Source organism: Penaeus chinensis, chromosome 25, assembly GCF_019202785.1.
Source record: "Penaeus chinensis breed Huanghai No. 1 chromosome 25, ASM1920278v2, whole genome shotgun sequence".
In the NCBI taxonomy this organism is placed as follows: Eukaryota; Metazoa; Arthropoda; class Malacostraca; order Decapoda; family Penaeidae; genus Penaeus; species Penaeus chinensis.
The window spans coordinates 2,202,511-2,218,701 of record NC_061843.1 but is presented as its reverse complement, the minus strand read 5'-3'; the positions used below and the strand labels follow the sequence as shown (position 1 = coordinate 2,218,701).

At 36.6% G+C, this 16,191-nt stretch overlaps 1 protein-coding gene and 1 long non-coding RNA gene across 2 annotated transcripts; both read left to right on the top strand.

Annotated features, from left to right (window-relative positions):
• The first annotated feature begins 336 nt into the window (after positions 1-336).
• On the top strand, positions 337-8,926 carry LOC125038712 (pollen-specific leucine-rich repeat extensin-like protein 2). The gene is made up of 2 exons (XM_047632283.1): positions 337-428; positions 5,756-8,926. Exon 2 carries the CDS (start codon positions 5,829-5,831, stop codon positions 7,938-7,940), a length of 2,112 nt encoding a protein of 703 aa, XP_047488239.1. The 5' UTR covers positions 337-428; positions 5,756-5,828; the 3' UTR covers positions 7,941-8,926.
• Positions 8,927-11,880: 2,954 nt separating this feature from the next.
• On the top strand, positions 11,881-15,254 carry LOC125038697. The gene is made up of 2 exons (XR_007116068.1): positions 11,881-14,249; positions 14,567-15,254. It is a non-coding gene; the product is annotated as an uncharacterized LOC125038697 (long non-coding RNA).
• The last annotated feature ends 937 nt before the right edge of the window (positions 15,255-16,191 follow it).

Here is a 16,191-nt window from a genome sequence, read left to right as displayed (position 1 = left end):
TTGTCAGAAAAAGAGTAGGTTGCATTAAAGTATATAAGAAGAAGTGTGCGAATGTTTGCTTATTTAACATCTTTTTGTAATGTCAGTTAAATATTATACAAATATTAACAATAGAATAGACCGCGAAATACTAATGGGTTACGAATGTAAACAAACTCCCACTTTGCACAGCCCTCAGATAACTCCCCCGAATTATTCGCACCCATTTTCATCTCCCCCCATTCAAAAAAAAAAAAAAATCGAGAAATTCACAAATAAATCTCAAAGAAACAAGACCCCCTACCCGCCGCTATCCAAATACGACACTTTTTTTTTTCTTTTTTTTTTTTTCATTTCCACCATAGTCCCGTATCCCCCTCGCAGGATCTTGTGTTTACATGCTGCAGATTCTCTCGGCCGAACGAGCGGAAATTTTCTCCCGATTGCAGGTCGGTCTTTCTCTCTCTCTCGCTTTCGGGTTTCGGGGGCGTCGGATTTCGGGTTGGTTTTGGGGAAAGGAGGGCCGAGGGAGGGGAAGAGTGAAGCTAGTGTGGCGGGGGAGGGTAGAAAGAGGGGGTGAAAGGGCTTAAAGGTGGGTGTTATTGGGGAAGCTTGCGTGTTGACAGACGGACGGACGGATGGGATAAATAATAAAAATAAAAAAATAAATAAAAAGGGATACGATTTATTTTATTTGTTTGTTTATCTATTTGTTTGGTTAGTTGGTCAAGGGAGGGCTGGTAAGTAGGAGATTAATGTCATGTTTTGAGGGGGAAGGTTATATTTCCCTGGTGTGTGATGGGGAGTTCAGAGCATGGGTGTGAAAGAGAGGTTTGCAGTCACATGCAGTGCAGGTCTGTTTGCATTTACGCGTCTTGCTGCCCGTAACTTTCTCTTTTTGGAGGTGCTTACGGTGTTTTCGGTACGGTGTCAAGTCCCAGTGCGTCTCTGAAAGTGATTACGGGATGTGAGACAGTGCAGGTGTGAAGATAATTCTGTGAATTTGTATTAATTTTATTTATTCTCTTTTTGGCATTTAATGATGTATAGTTATTTATATGATCGTGTTTTGGTGATTCCACAACCATTCATTCCTTGACAATTGCCAGTGAGAAATTTTTTATTTAGATTGTTTATGTTGGTTACATACAGTGTTTTAAACAATATAGTGAGCAGTTTTGTTTATGTGCAGGTGTGTGGTTGTCTGATAGCAAATTGTATGCAGAGCTCAAACTATTACACTGTTTTTAAGCTATAGAGAAAAATTCACTTTCACTTTCTAATCTCTACAGCAAATCTGTATCCCCATATGCTTTACCTCTTGAGTAATATTTGTATAGATTTTGCTTAAATGTAGTAAGTCAGTGTTTCTTCTTTTCTGCATCTGCATAGTAGCACTAATAGTAAGTAACATCTTATTATGGGTGTTATCTTGTTATTTTTTGGTAATATTTAATCTGTAACACACCCTGTGCTGCCAGTCACAGCAGGCAGGACTAGGGATCCTCCCTAGAGTGGGAGCTCTTCCAGTCATGGCTCATGGCTGGTTTGCAGGTGGAAATATGGGCTTGTTTCCTGGTAGAAATGATGCAAGAGTCCCTTCCTAAGTTTCTAATCTTCCTCCCAAGAGCTCTCTACACTTATGGCAAATTATTCCCATCACCTCAGCCTTCAGCCAAATATTTTCATGACAGTATTCCCCTTATCCTGGCCCTCAGTCAGATTATTCCATGATGTAATGGTCATGTTGTTGGGATTTAAAGAGTTAACCCACTGCACCATGCTGAATGTCCAAAACTCCAGGGATGCAGGTAAACTTAGGCAGGCAACTAGTACTTTTTGTTTTCATGGCATTTATGCTGTGATACAGACATATATATTGAGTATTTTCTCCCAGATGTCTCTGGCCACCATGATGACACCCTTGTATGAAGTCTGCACCATGAAAAGGCTGTAAACTGCACATAACCCTGACAAAATGACCACTCCCTGTATATTATGGCTTCTTATTAGCACTTGCAAACAGATGATAGTAACTGTTACCAAGAGCAACACACCCTCCAGAGACTATGTCCCAAAACCAGATTTTTTTGGTATATTTTCTCTACCCAACGATCTTGGGGAACCAGAGATTGAAGGAAGGGATAATGAATGACACTGGATGTGAATCAGAACCTGAAGAATTCAAAGAAAGTGATTTATGAAAAGTAAAATACTCAAACTATTGAAAAGACGTGCCAGACTTTGTGTCCAGAAAACATTAGAAAAGTCTGTTTCTCGAAACGAGCCAAACTTGATCTGTCGTACCCAAAATAGAATAGCTCATAAGTAAACAAGCATAAAACAATATGTGCGAAACATAATTTTTCAGGAAAGTCAAGCCAAGTTTCAAACAATATAATTATAATAATAAAAACTGTTTAGTGGCAAACCACATTCTGAGCACCAGATTCTTTTCCAAAGAAATTAGGTATTTACTCAAATAGAGTAGACTAATGAATTAGGCTAAGTAGCTGTAGGCTAATAAAAAGAAGCATATGGCAAGTTCTAGCTATTTCCACTTCTGTCTTGAATATTTTTAACCCATTGATGCCAAGAATGCATGTATATTATGACCTGGCCACTGTAATTTTATTATGTTACTATTGTTTACACATTGCCCGAATGGTTTCAGAAACAGTGTCACTTATGCTGCCTTCGAAACTCCATGTCTCACTTGTCTGGACAACTTGTCAGGGCCAGCAGGATATTGAGGCCGTGCTCAGAGCCTTCCGAGGCCTTCATCACCCATATTGCAACCAGCTCGAAGAAAAAAATTCATTATTTTATTATACCAGTGTCTTTATTTGACACAACATATGTTTAGTTACGGCTCTGATGCATAGGTAACTTATCGGTTAATCTCGACATGGAATTTTAGCAAACAAACATGAGATGCTACTGAAATGGAAGAACATCCTACAAACTAATCAAGAAAGTCGGATTTAAAGGGAAGAAAGACTTGATTTTACTACAATATAGAGATTAAGGTGCAGAATTTTTTGACGATCAGAGATTAATTTCCCTTCTTCGCTTATCAGCTAAGTCAATCTAAAAAATAACAGTACAACTCAGAAGATAGCACTCAGGAAAGTTGTACACATGCTACTGTCTGTCATTTGATAAACATTTATATATTATTTCACAGTGAATTACTATAGTTTGTCTTCAAATGATGTAGAGTACCATTATACTTCATTGACCCCTTGCCGACGGGTACGACGGGTAGACACGTGCTATGCCCACTGTTAGTACTTGTTTGATTGTTTTTACACATAGATGGCTATACTTGTACTAAGTCACCAATGAGCCAGTTAGGAGTACTGCCCGTCTCGCCCGTTCACCCTTTTCTTTGATTTAAGAAATATTTTACGTTATCTTATTTTGCTGTTACTAATATAAAAAACATTATAATAATTATAATGTTTATAATAAAAATAACACCATCGATATTCATAACACTAGTAAAAAATACGTTTTTCCCGCCAATTCAAATCAGGTAAGGTCACAAGGTCTATTAATTGACTCCTTTGTGGCTAAGCGCTAGCAGAGCCATTTATGGGCAGACATTTCACAAAAAATATAAAAAATAGGCACAGCATTTTCCCCATTTTTTGTTCATTTTCCCCGGCGGCATTCGGTTAAAAAGTAAAAGAAAGTGCAAAAATGAAAAACCCTGATAGGGAAGCATGGTGATCAGCTAGGGAAACACATCAGTCAAGGGGGGTGTCCAGGGGTGTAGTCCCTAGGTTAGGAAGGTTTTCGGGTCACACAGCGATCTTTGTAGTAGTTTTATTTGTTTAGGCTTGGTCATATCTTCCAAATATTTCGTAAATCAAAGAAAGGGTGAAAGGGCGAAACGGGCAGTACTCCTAACTGGCTCATTGGTGACTTAGTACAAGTATAGCCATTTATGTGTAAAAACAATCAAACAAGTACCAACAGTGGGCATAGCACGTGTCTACCCGTCGTAGCCGTCAGCAAGGGGTTAAACTGCCTTCAGATAACCATAAAAAAAAATTTCTTCCCACTCCCTTGCAACACATCCCATTTCCCCTTTCTTCATCTGCATCATCCCCCCTTCCTTTCCCTTTATCCCTCTCTCTTCCTATGCACACACATATATAGATACATATAGATAGATAGATATTGATATAGATGTATTGTATATATGTGTTTATATATATATATATATAGATTTATTATACATATACATATACATATACATTCTATATATATATATATATAGAGAGAGAGAGAGAGAGAGAGAGAGAGAGAGAGAGAGAGAGAGAGAGAGAGAGAGAGAGAGAGAGAGAGAGAGAGAGAGAGAAAGAGAGATACAGATATATATATATATATATATATATATATATATATATATATATATATACATCCATACATATATATATATATATAAATATAGATATTTATTTTTTTATTTATATATAACCTATAGATATATATAACTAGTATATCATTTCTTGGGATTGATTTATACATGTCTTGGAATTTGCTCTGTTATTATTTAAATACAGTTTGATGCAGACCTTGCTACGTTCTCATCCAAAATATCTAAAGATATCAGTTGTGGTTGCTCTACTTTATAATTTAATCAAGTACTGCAAAAAGATAAAAGAGTTGGCAATTAGTTGCTCAATTTTCTTGCATTGGCCAACAGCATTAGACATAGCTGCTGCCGTTGTATTTGTATAAGTCCACATACTTGAAGAAGCTGTTATGGGTTAACCTCTACATTCTGCAGCTTAGTTTTATAGTCTAAAAGCTTTGTTTCAAGCACTCTGTACTAACCTAACTTTTGCTTTTCGTCATCTCTGTGTCCAAAAGGGAAAGTTAAGCTGACTCATGACAAACAGAAAAATATGATTCTTTTTTTCTTTTCTTTTCTTTTCTTTCTTTCTTTCTTTCTTTTTTTTTTTTGTTTCTTTTTTTCTCTTCTAATTTTTTATGTAACTTCATTAAGGAACACATTTCCCACAACTTTACTCACTTTTTATATTTGATTTGCTTGTTTTTATCCAGAATCTTAAGTATACCTAGTCTATTTACCTCTGACATGCATTTGGTCTGAATCACAATGCCTGAATATGTTGTGGAGATTCAAGTTTTTTAAGGAAACAGTGCAGTTACATTCATCTCTTTACAGACTATAATCTTGTACCATTTAATTTTTTTTGATGAAACGTGTTTTGACTTTCTTGTTGCATTGCTTGTTTTCCTCCTCCTCTTTTTCTTTCTCTTTTGTCTCCTCTTTCTCTTTTTCATTTATTTCCTCCTTCCTCTTCTCTTCAAAATAGAAACATACATGTCCACTTACAAATCATGGTTCTGCAATGTACATATATACAGAAAGTGCAATATGGGAAATGACTTTGAAAGCACACTAGTATTTTCTTGTGATGACCCTTCCCCCCCCCCCCCTCCCTATCTTTCTCCATCTTTCCCTCCCTCTCTCTCTCTCTCTATTTCCCTCCCTCTCTCTCTCTATCTCTATTTCCCTCCCTCTCTCTGTCTCTCTTTCCCTCCCTCTCTCTCTCTCTCTTTCCCTCCCTCTCTTCTCTCTCTCTCTCTCTCTCTCTCTCTCTCTCTCTCTCTCTCTCTCTCTCTCTCTCTCTCTCTCTCTCTCTCTCTCTCTCTCTCTCTCTCTCATCTCTCTCATCTATCATAAGTTACAGGACCCAAAAGATTAATTTGTTTTTCTTTTTTTCTTCTTTTTCAGACACCTCGAAGGTGCTACCACACACTTTTCTGCAAATTTGCCTTCTGCTGCTCCCACAGCAGATGGTTTGTGCATGGGACTCTGTGAGCTTCTGAATGAGCAAGGACACCTGGGTAATTCTGGATTCATGAATGACATGAACCGAAGTCCAACACCCTTGGGCACTGGCAGACCTCCTCATGATGTCTTCGAGTTTAAGCACCGTCTGGCAAGGCCACCATTCCGCCCACCGATGGGGATGGAGATGGGGATGATGCCCGGCCACCAAGCCCCTGTGATGATGGTGCCAGGGCAGCCGGGACCTCCCTTTCCAGGATCACCCATCTTCCGGCCTCCCATGGCTGATGGACATCCTATACCCCCCCTGCCTCCTCCTCCTGTACCTCACATGGTTCCCCCACACATGCGTCCCCCTCATGCTCCACATCTACACTCGCCTCATCCATCACATCCACATGCCCTAGCCCCATCTCACCCCATTCCACCACCGCATCCACCTCCCCCATCTCATCCTCCGCACCCATCATTACCTCTCCACCCTCAACCTCCACACATGCCAAATACACTCATGCCACCAGGCACTCAGTTCCCACATATGCCCCCAGGCGACGCAAAGCCACCTCCACCCCTACCCCCTGATCCACAGGCTCCACCGCCTGAACTGAGTGCGCTTCCCCCTCTTCCGTCTAGTAAGTTAGCAGTCCAGCCTCCACTTCCTCCTCTTCCACCTCTTCCACCTCCAGTAGATATTTCGAAGCCCCCGCCACCCAAAGAACCGCCCCCCCCAAGCCCAGTCAAGAAGCCCCCTTTGCCCTCCTCTTCGCCCCCTCCACGCAAGTTGCCACAGCCCTCTGCAAGCATTGCTACAAGTTCCACCGCCCAGAAACAACAGAAACAACAGGAAGAAAAGAAAAACCTTGCCAAAGCTCCTGCTGGCAAACCAATCCCAAGTATTGTGTCTTCCCAGCCCTCAGGGAAGCCGGCCCACCAACAGTCCACCAACGGTACCACGAACCCCCGAAATAATGTATCCCGCAGAAACCACACTCCCACCCCTCCACCACCCCCTCTTCTGCACTCGAATACTCTACAGTCGGCTTTCTCATACGTGCCAAATGAAGATGCCCAAGGTGCTGTTATGGAGGAGGAGCCTTATGACCCCGAGGAAGCCATGTTCTCTCCTTCTTCGAGTACTGAATCTTCTCCAGTTGAGGAGAGTCAGGAAGATTCCCTGATAAACAAGTATGTAAGGAACCCCAAAGCTGGAACATCAATGGAGAACTTCACCAGTTCCCTTAAAACACCTGAAAGAGCAAGGTCAGACACCAAGAAGAAGAGGGTGTCTTTCTCGAATGAAGTCTCCTTCTCAGGCGAGAGCAAGACTCCTCAAGAATCTCCAGCAAGACCAAATTTAGACACAAGACTCAAGATCATGTTTGGCACAGGACCCTCAGTCAGCGACCCTTCACCTCCCAAAGTAAAGAAGTCACTAAGTAAACTACCTCTATCTTTAGACAAGCAGGACAAGATGGAGAAAATGGATGACATAGATCAGCCACTGTCTCCAACACCTTCCCCCTTTATTTCTAGACACATGTACCTCTACTGGCACAGGGAGACTGTGAAGTTAAGAAGAGCATCCAAGCTCTCAAACATGGACTTTGTAGATTCAAATGCAAAGGCACAATTAAATATTGATGGTAATGCAGGAAAGGCTAGTGTAAAAACTCCGGTGAATGGCCAGGTACTAACCCCAGGTATTTCTCCTTTAGTGGGGATACCTCCCCTGCCCAAGAATCTCCCCACTGTACCTCCCCCAAATTACAAAAAGCCTCTTTCAGAACACGTGACTTTCAAGGATAATAGTCTGAAAGCCGAATCCAGCCTGAAAAATGTAGGACGCGTCCATCCCTATAAAGGCAGCCATAATAAAAGGAGTAATACCATAAAGACAAACTCTTTAGATGCTGAATTTGAGCTAGCATGTGAAAGCTTCCCCTTAGATATTTTGAATGAAAAGATGGAAAGTTCAGAATTTAATCATAAAGATGTTAGTTATCCAAAAGACAAAACAGTGAACCTTGTCATGAAAAGGGTGCTTGATGACCTACGGAAAGCTATCCGGTATGAACTAACAAAAGAAATATTAGATAAAAAGTTAAAGAAGTGCCTTAAAACTAAGTAAAGGTTGTTAGTTATCTCTACAGACTTTCTTACCAGTACAAACCTCAACAAAAACTAAAAAAAAAAAAATTGCTTCACATCTTTTTGAAAAATAGGCTTGAAGTGATGGCCCGTTAATATTGCTCACAGTTCATAATGAAATAAAAAGTGGTTTTGCAGGTGTTCATATGCCAGGAGGTATGTGTCTTTAGAAAATCAGACCATTTAGTTATGTTTCTTCTTTTTCTTTTTTTCAGATATTAGAATTCACAATTTTTTAATCAACATTTTGGAGATCCTTCAGTGTGTATTTCACATCTTGTTATGTCATTGTTGATGCAAGCTTTGTCTTGGTGTAACAGAAATGGTTTCCCGGTAAAGAATGGACTAGAGGGATTGTTGTCTGTGTTCTATATTATGATTATTGTCAGTATATTTTATTTAGATGATTTTTTTTTCTTTCTTTTTTTTTCTGATGTATATTTATACGTTGTACTGTGATGAATCTGTTGTCAGTCAGTATTACTTGAGTTACTATTTCATGTACGATGAATATTATGAAGACTTTTTACACCCCCACCCCCTCAAAAAAGGACACAGTTTGTTTCATAAAAAATATATATATATATAATTAAAAATCTGTGAATGCAATGTTTTGATCCATATTTTGGTTCATATGAAATTTTGCATTTGATAATACAAAAATAGATGCATAACTTCACTGTATTTATCTTTTGACTTCTTTATTCAGGAACTTGTTTATTCTGGAAAAACAAAATCTGAAATGGTGTGTCTGTCTTATATTGTGTTACTTGTTTGTGGATATGTAGCCTGTACCTTGTGTTTTAATTCAAGATCTAGCTAAATGATTATAATGTATAATGTATCCTGGTATTATCTAATCTCTACAGCTCTTCCTCCTCCTCTTCCTATCCTCTTCTCCTTCCTCCTCCTCCTGCCACTTCATCTTCTCCTTCCTCCTCCTCCTGCCACTTCATCTTCTCCTTCCTCCTCCTCCTGCCACTTCATCTTCTCCTTCCTCCTCCTCTTCCTCCTTGCTCCTTCCCCTCCTCCTCCCCCTTTCCTACTCCTCCTCATCCTCTTTACTCTGCCTCCTCTTCATCTTACTCCTACTCTTCCGCTTCATCTTCCTCTTCTTCTTCTATATCTTCTTCTTCTATATCTTCTTCTTCTCCTCTTCTTCTTCCTCTTACTCTTCTTTCTCTTCTTTCTCTTCTTCCTCCTCCTCTTCCTCTTCCTCCTCCTCCTCCTCCTCCTCCTCCTCCTCCTCCTCCTCCTCCTCCTCCTCCTCCTCCTCCTCCTCCTCCTCCTCCTCAGTTATGGTTTGATTGAATATTGATTTTTTCCTTTTATTTTACTTTAATCTGCTTTCAAATAAGAGTGGAAGAAAAAAAAACATTTACAATGCTTCAAAGTGATGGTTGTATAATTATCAACATTTAGATATACATATGTTTATGAAGTTATTCAGATTTTTATTTTTTGTTCCTCTTTTCTGGTTTTATATTTGCGTGTTGTTGATTTTTTCTTTCCTTCTTTCTTTTGTCAATGATTATAAAATATGTGCAGAAAAGAGAAAGAAATCTCATCTTTCACTTCATTTGTTTTGAAGAACCAGGTAGTATTCTCAATGTGGTACAGTGAATACTTAATCATGTTAGCATATCAAGAAGATGACCATTTTTATTATTTATAAAATGAAAATTGGCAATAGGATGACTTAACTTTTATCTCTTAGTCTTTCAAAAGCAGTGAAATAAGGAGAAGTTTTTGTGAGACCTTTTCAAACTTTGTACAATATATATTTCACGCAGTGTATTTGTAAGGAGTGCCCCACCCTCCCCATATTCCCTTTGCTCCTAGCAGACCTCCTCCCACATACTTATTTTTTGACTAACTTAATCTGAAATGAATATTTTTGCATAAAATTACAAGATGTATGGAGTTGTTTTAATTATCGTCACTTTTCTCTCTTTTTATGACAAGGTATTTATAATGCTAATATGTCACTACCCCTTTTTGGGGCTGACATCAGCTGAGGGTCTCTCTTTGGAGGGCTTAAAGCCTCGGAAGTTTGTGCGACATGCACTGAAGTGTTGGTATTGCGTGTTGCATCTTAACTCTGACAAGGTGTAGTATATATATACTACACCTTGTAGTATATATATACTGGTCTTCCTTATGTAGATAATTATTGTACAATAGAGCTATTACTATGAAGTACATGTTAGTAAGTATTTTGAGGTGTTTTATAATCCCAATTTTCTTGCTGTCTTGTTTGTCGTTATAGCAAGACTTCAGTTAAAAGCGAGGAGCATTTCATTTCTCTCTCTTTCAAAATAATGAAAGGCTGAACTATAAAATGAAAGTTAAAAGATGTAAAATGAAAGATCACAGCAGAAGTAACATTAGCACCTTCGATAACTAAAGCTTAGATATTTAGATGTCTGTGTATTTCTTTTCTTTTCTTTCTTTCTTCAGAATAAAGAAATGGAGATAACTTTGAAGAATATGCAACATATTTTACAGGTGCCACCAAGTTCACATTATGTAGAGGTGACTTTTAATGTCAAAATGATAATTAGTAATTGGTGAGTATTTGAATTCCATATCTTTTGAGAATGAAGTCATTACATTGGAATGCAGGAGACAGTGTGAGAGTTATTTGCATTTTACCTCGAGTTGCAGTTACTTTTGACTTCACTAGGGAGGCTGAAATGGGGACACAGTCTAACTTGAAAGAAATGCAGGTCCAAATATATCACATGCAGGTCTGTCAGTCCTGCCAGTTAACAGACTGAACCAATTGTCTTGCACTTCCTGTGGGAGAGTGAAATGGGTAAAGTCTCATTGTAGTCCATTTCCCTATGTAGGTATCACTCCACGTCTTGTAAGTTTCTAGGCACTCTCTTTGATAGACGTAAGTATTTTTATATCTTAATTTATCTATTTTTCCATCCTTTTATATATGTATCTATATATTTACACTCACATATACATACTCATACACACAGTTTAAGTTATTTTTTTAAAGATACTGTCTATTATTGCTTTTGGCATCTTGTGGTACTTTTATTGTATAGAAGATTACTTAAGTATTGTAATAGAAAAGGGATTAAATTTGATAAGAAAAAAGCATGTCTATGTATACAGGCTTTAATAGACATTTAAAGATTGTTTTTTTTTTTTAAGAAAAAGTCTCATAAACCAAATGCGCAGTTTCTTGGCAATAGATAAAAAAAAAATTAAAGTGTGCATACATATCTAACCTCTTTACTAATGTATAAGCAACAAAATCATGCAAGACAGAAGCTTGCAAAAAAAGAGATATCATCCAGAAATAACAAATATATTGCATGGTGAGGACTGCAATAGAGAAAGACCTAAATATTGCTCACATGCTGATCCTTAACTTTCAGAAAAATTACGGAATCTTATTGGATATATTAGCAGTTCATTTCAAAAGGTCTGCCTCGGTTTTGAATATTCGAGCAAGAGTAAAATGTATGAGAACTTCACTTGACATTGAGAGATGGAAAAAACACTTTGTACACTTTACTCAATACTGTAATAAAAGTGTTGAGGATTATAAAAGAACAGTAGAAATTATAGGAACCACTGGTTTACCAAAGTATGTATAATTACTTATTTTTTGACCCTACAATCCCCTCCCCCCCTTTTTTCTTTTCTCTTTTTTTTAATCTTTATCTTTGACCAATTTCTTATTTAGAGGAAGTGATATACATACCTCTAGGCTTCAGAATCATTTTGAAGAATAAAAACGGTAAAGAGTTCAAGAACCATCAGAATCTATGTAATCATTATTATTGTTATTATTTTAATTAATATTTTTGTTTATCATTATTATCACCATTTCTACAATCATTATCATTACTATTATTATTTGAATTATTAATATTATCAATTAAAACTATGCATCATTGATATTAATGTTATTGATCAACATTATTATTAATAAAGTTCTTATTTTGATAAAAACAAAGATACAAGGTAGTTATCAATATTATCAGTAGTAGTAGTTGTAATTAACACATATATCCTCTGACATTGAAAATTGTTCAAATGGAAGGTCATCGCAACTATACCATAGACTAAACAGTTCAGGGACAGCAATAAAGTTATACTTATAAGGTAAGGTAATGATAATAATAACAATGATAATGATAATATTTTCTGAAGGCAACATGATTTCATTCAATTTAAAGTTACAGATGTACAACTAAATATAAAATATGGTTGGAATGACATTTTTCAAAGTAGATTTTGCATTGGGTAATTATTATTGCTGTTACAATTTCTACATGAGGATAGAATAATTATTTCTGCCTAGAGTTCTGAGTAATTTTTATAACTTGGTGTCTTGTAAAGTTTCACAGAACAGAGGTTCCCAAAGTCGAATAAATGGGATTTACTCAATAAATTTGATTTATTAAATTTTTTATTTATATATATTTTTTCTTTTTCTTTTCTTTACATTCATTCACATTTATATTTAGTCCTCTCATTTTAGGATCTTGTTAGTCTTACCAGATTGAGTAACATTATTAAGTACTGTGACCTATATTACTTAACAAATCCTTTAAACTCATGGCTGCTCGGTATTCACACTGTCTACTGTATTTTTCCTTTGTGTATTTGCACACAGATGGCTGCACAAGTAATCAGCAACTAATGAGTCAATTACCATACTTGTGTGACTTCACCTGATTTTCCATTTCCTTAAGGTTTCAGAAAAAAAAAAATTAAATGTCATTGATAGTGATGCTAATTTCATTACATTATGATTATTATAATGTTACCAATAGTACTTATAGCAGCAATAAAAAAAACGAGGAATAGGGTAAGTAGATGAGTTAGATAGACTAGTTAAGCATTTGCGAAGTCATTAATGTTTAAAAACAATCAATAAAGAAAAAGAAAATTCACACATGGTACGTATTAAAGGCATCCTAACATCGCTGTGTTGAAAGTCTAGGTAGAATTACAGGTAAAATTTAAACATGGTAGTTTGATGACGTAAAACTTCAAAGGACGATTAATTAGGAAACTATTGCCATGTAAAGCAGGACAGTGACTAGAGGCTAACTGTTGGTTCATTAATAGAAGTCATTTTGAAAATTTTTGAAAATGTCAAGACACTTCTTTCTGCATCGAACCCTTTTAGAAGGTCTTTAGAAGCCATAAAAAAATTTACTTGTATAATCTCATGCAGTATTTAAACATTTATTTAAAGTTGTAGACAGCTCAGAAACATAACATAACAGTGGGTCGGGATAATGGTTTTGCAGTTCTAATTTTAGTTTTTTATCATAAAGACCATGATGGTAGGACAGTCTGGCCAATGTGTGATTTTTTTGTCAGTTCAGCTTGAAAACTGGTTGAATTTTGTCTTCATGAAAGATTTATGGCATATATATGAATAATAATTATTGATAATAATTTTTCATGATCAATTTGCTCTTCAAAACATAACTTGATAGTTTATATCATACTTTATCCATAGTTTATTACCAACAAAATAACATGTTTCAGAATTTATAAACAATGCAAAAATACAGTGAGCAGGAGGAGTAAGTTAAAGCCACACGTTAGGTATGCTGAAAAGTAGACGGAACTTCTCTAAATGTACCTGAGTTAGCATCAGCACACTTGAACAACATTCAGGAGTTATAAGTGATGAAAGGCTCACTGGTGTTGAAGAAACTCTGCTGTAATTAAGAGCCCTCATTGTCCACAACCAATGTAGATAAGAAGTATGTGATTCTTTTAGGAAACTCTTTTGTGGATGTAAGCCTTAAGGAACTTATTTTCCAGACCTTTACCCCAAACCTTAAGCATTTTGACCACAAACTGAACTGGATCCCAGAGTTTGTTACCTGTCTGTGTTGGTCTTGAATACTTAAGTTCACTTTTGTGGGCAACATTTTTTTTTTTTTTTGTATGGCCTTGTTTGATTGGGACATGTCAGTCAATAAAATCCTCTTTTCAGCTGTGAAGTTAAAGAAACAGGAGACTGAATTTTTATACACAACTAGAGGAAAGGGACATCAAACAGGGAACAGCAGTTGGCATCATCTTGTTGCAGAGTTAACCTTCAAAAAGTACCAGTGAATGATAATTTGAAACCTGAGTGTCTTCCCCCTAGTTAAGGTGTATTGAAGATTGGTATTGTTCAAGGGCCTATTGTAAGGGAAGGAAAATTAACAGGTTACGTGAGCCATCCTTCATTGAGGATTCTTCCGTTCTGATGATACAGTTCTTGAGGCTACATTCTTTAGCACCCCAACAGGTATAGTCGTAAGAACATGTCTCTTGATCCTCCCATGTACTTTTATATCTAGTGTACGTACGGGAGCCAAGGATACATGGATAGATGTGGCTATTGCAATGGAATTATTCAAATACTTAAATATGTATTGTGAGACAGTTATTATAAACCTTTTTACCTTTTTTTAATTATAGCTTATATTATCATGACTTGTACCCTTTCAGAACTTTAACAGTTTCATATTTCAGTCATCACCATTCGTTTGCATTTATTCATCTCTACAATTTGACCTTTATTGAAGTATTTATGGTATATTTACCATTAACCCATGCTTTTAGATAAAGGTGGTCCCAGATGCAATAAGGAAGGGAGAAAATGGAATGACAAACACAATTCAACAAGACCTGGACAGTTTGAATTCCTTTGGGCTGGTATATGTGATCTGTTTTTTTTCCCAAAAATAGTTTTTTAGGGGTTATAACTCTATATATGTTAAGTTTAGAACCTAATGATCCCTACTAATTTGATGCGTCTGATTGTTTTAGGGTGGCTGTTAAGCTCTCCACAAGCTTGCTAATTGAAGCTGCAAAAGTAGCAACTGCAGTTCTAGATGGACCAAATTAAAGGGTCTTTATTTAAAAAAAAAAAATTTACCCCCAAGCCCAAATGTTCGTAAACTTCTCTTGGTATTACTGATGACCAAGTAGGGTGGTGTGATACAGAAAAACCTATATGACATAGTGCAGTTGTTTGCTTAGTTGATAACATACATCATCATCTATCAACCTGCAGCACCTTTGAGGCAATGCAAGCCGAATACTCTGCATTAACAGGCAAGTAGCAATATCCTTTATTCTTCTGTAAGCAAAATTGAACAGGTAAACATAATGTAACTTATGGACTCCACAAGATATACACCTTTTATGTAATGATCACATCCTCAATTTTATTTTGTTTACAGGACTGTAAATATGACTTGAATAAGATCCTCAGTAGAAAGTAAAATATATGGTAAAGACAACATAATTACTAGTATTATTACCTTTTCCGATCAAGATATAGATAAAACACAAGAATGTCGTTTCATTAAAGACAAATCTCACTTGCTCAGATTCACAAGTCTCTACACTTCTGATATTTCACCTAAATATGGAATGGGTATTCCTGATGCAGTTTTAATGAGTAAGCCAAGAAATCATCTTCTCCAATAGCAGTGTTTAGTGCTGTGAGTTGTAAAGAGGTTGTACAGGAAACTTTTGAAAGGCCTTGTGAAATGATCTCCAAATGAGTGGAAGCTTTTGATTTTGAAGACCAGATTGAATTGACATTGATGGGGTGATATGGTTTCAGTTAATCACTAAAGACACAAAGGATTCTTCTTGAAGCATAGAATATCCTAGCAAGTCACCTTCAAAGAGTAATTATTGCCTTTAAGTTCAAAATTGCATGTCAAGTAAAGGGCAGTGCTGGCTTCAACACCACATACTCTGCATATAAGAAAAAGTATGATATAAGATGATGATGATGATAATAATAATAATTATTATTATTATTATTATTATTATTATTATTATAAGAAGAATGATGATAATGATGTTAATGATAATAATGATGATGATGATAAAACAATAAGAATGATGATAATAGTTCATTTCAAGAATAAGATTAAATGGAGTTAAATCTCTCAACACAATCATACCCCCAATCTTCTAAAAAAAAAAGTAAAATGTCTGCCTTAAATGCTTCTTGGATAAGTGAAGAATTCTTTACCAGTGACAGAACTGTTGAATATCCTCTACATTACTGATAATAGGTTGATGAGCCGACTTCAAATATATTCACAAGTTTGAAGCAAATTCAGTATGTATATATATTTTGTGTGTGTGTGTGTGCGTGTGTGCGTGTGTGTGTGTGGGGGGGGGGGGGGGGGGGTGAGATCAGAAGATAAGTAATTGGATATAAT

Coding starts and splice junctions, on each gene's coding strand:
- LOC125038712 (XM_047632283.1), top strand. CDS start 5,829: ATGGGACTCTGTGAGCTTCTGAATGAGCAAGGACACCTGGGTAATTCT.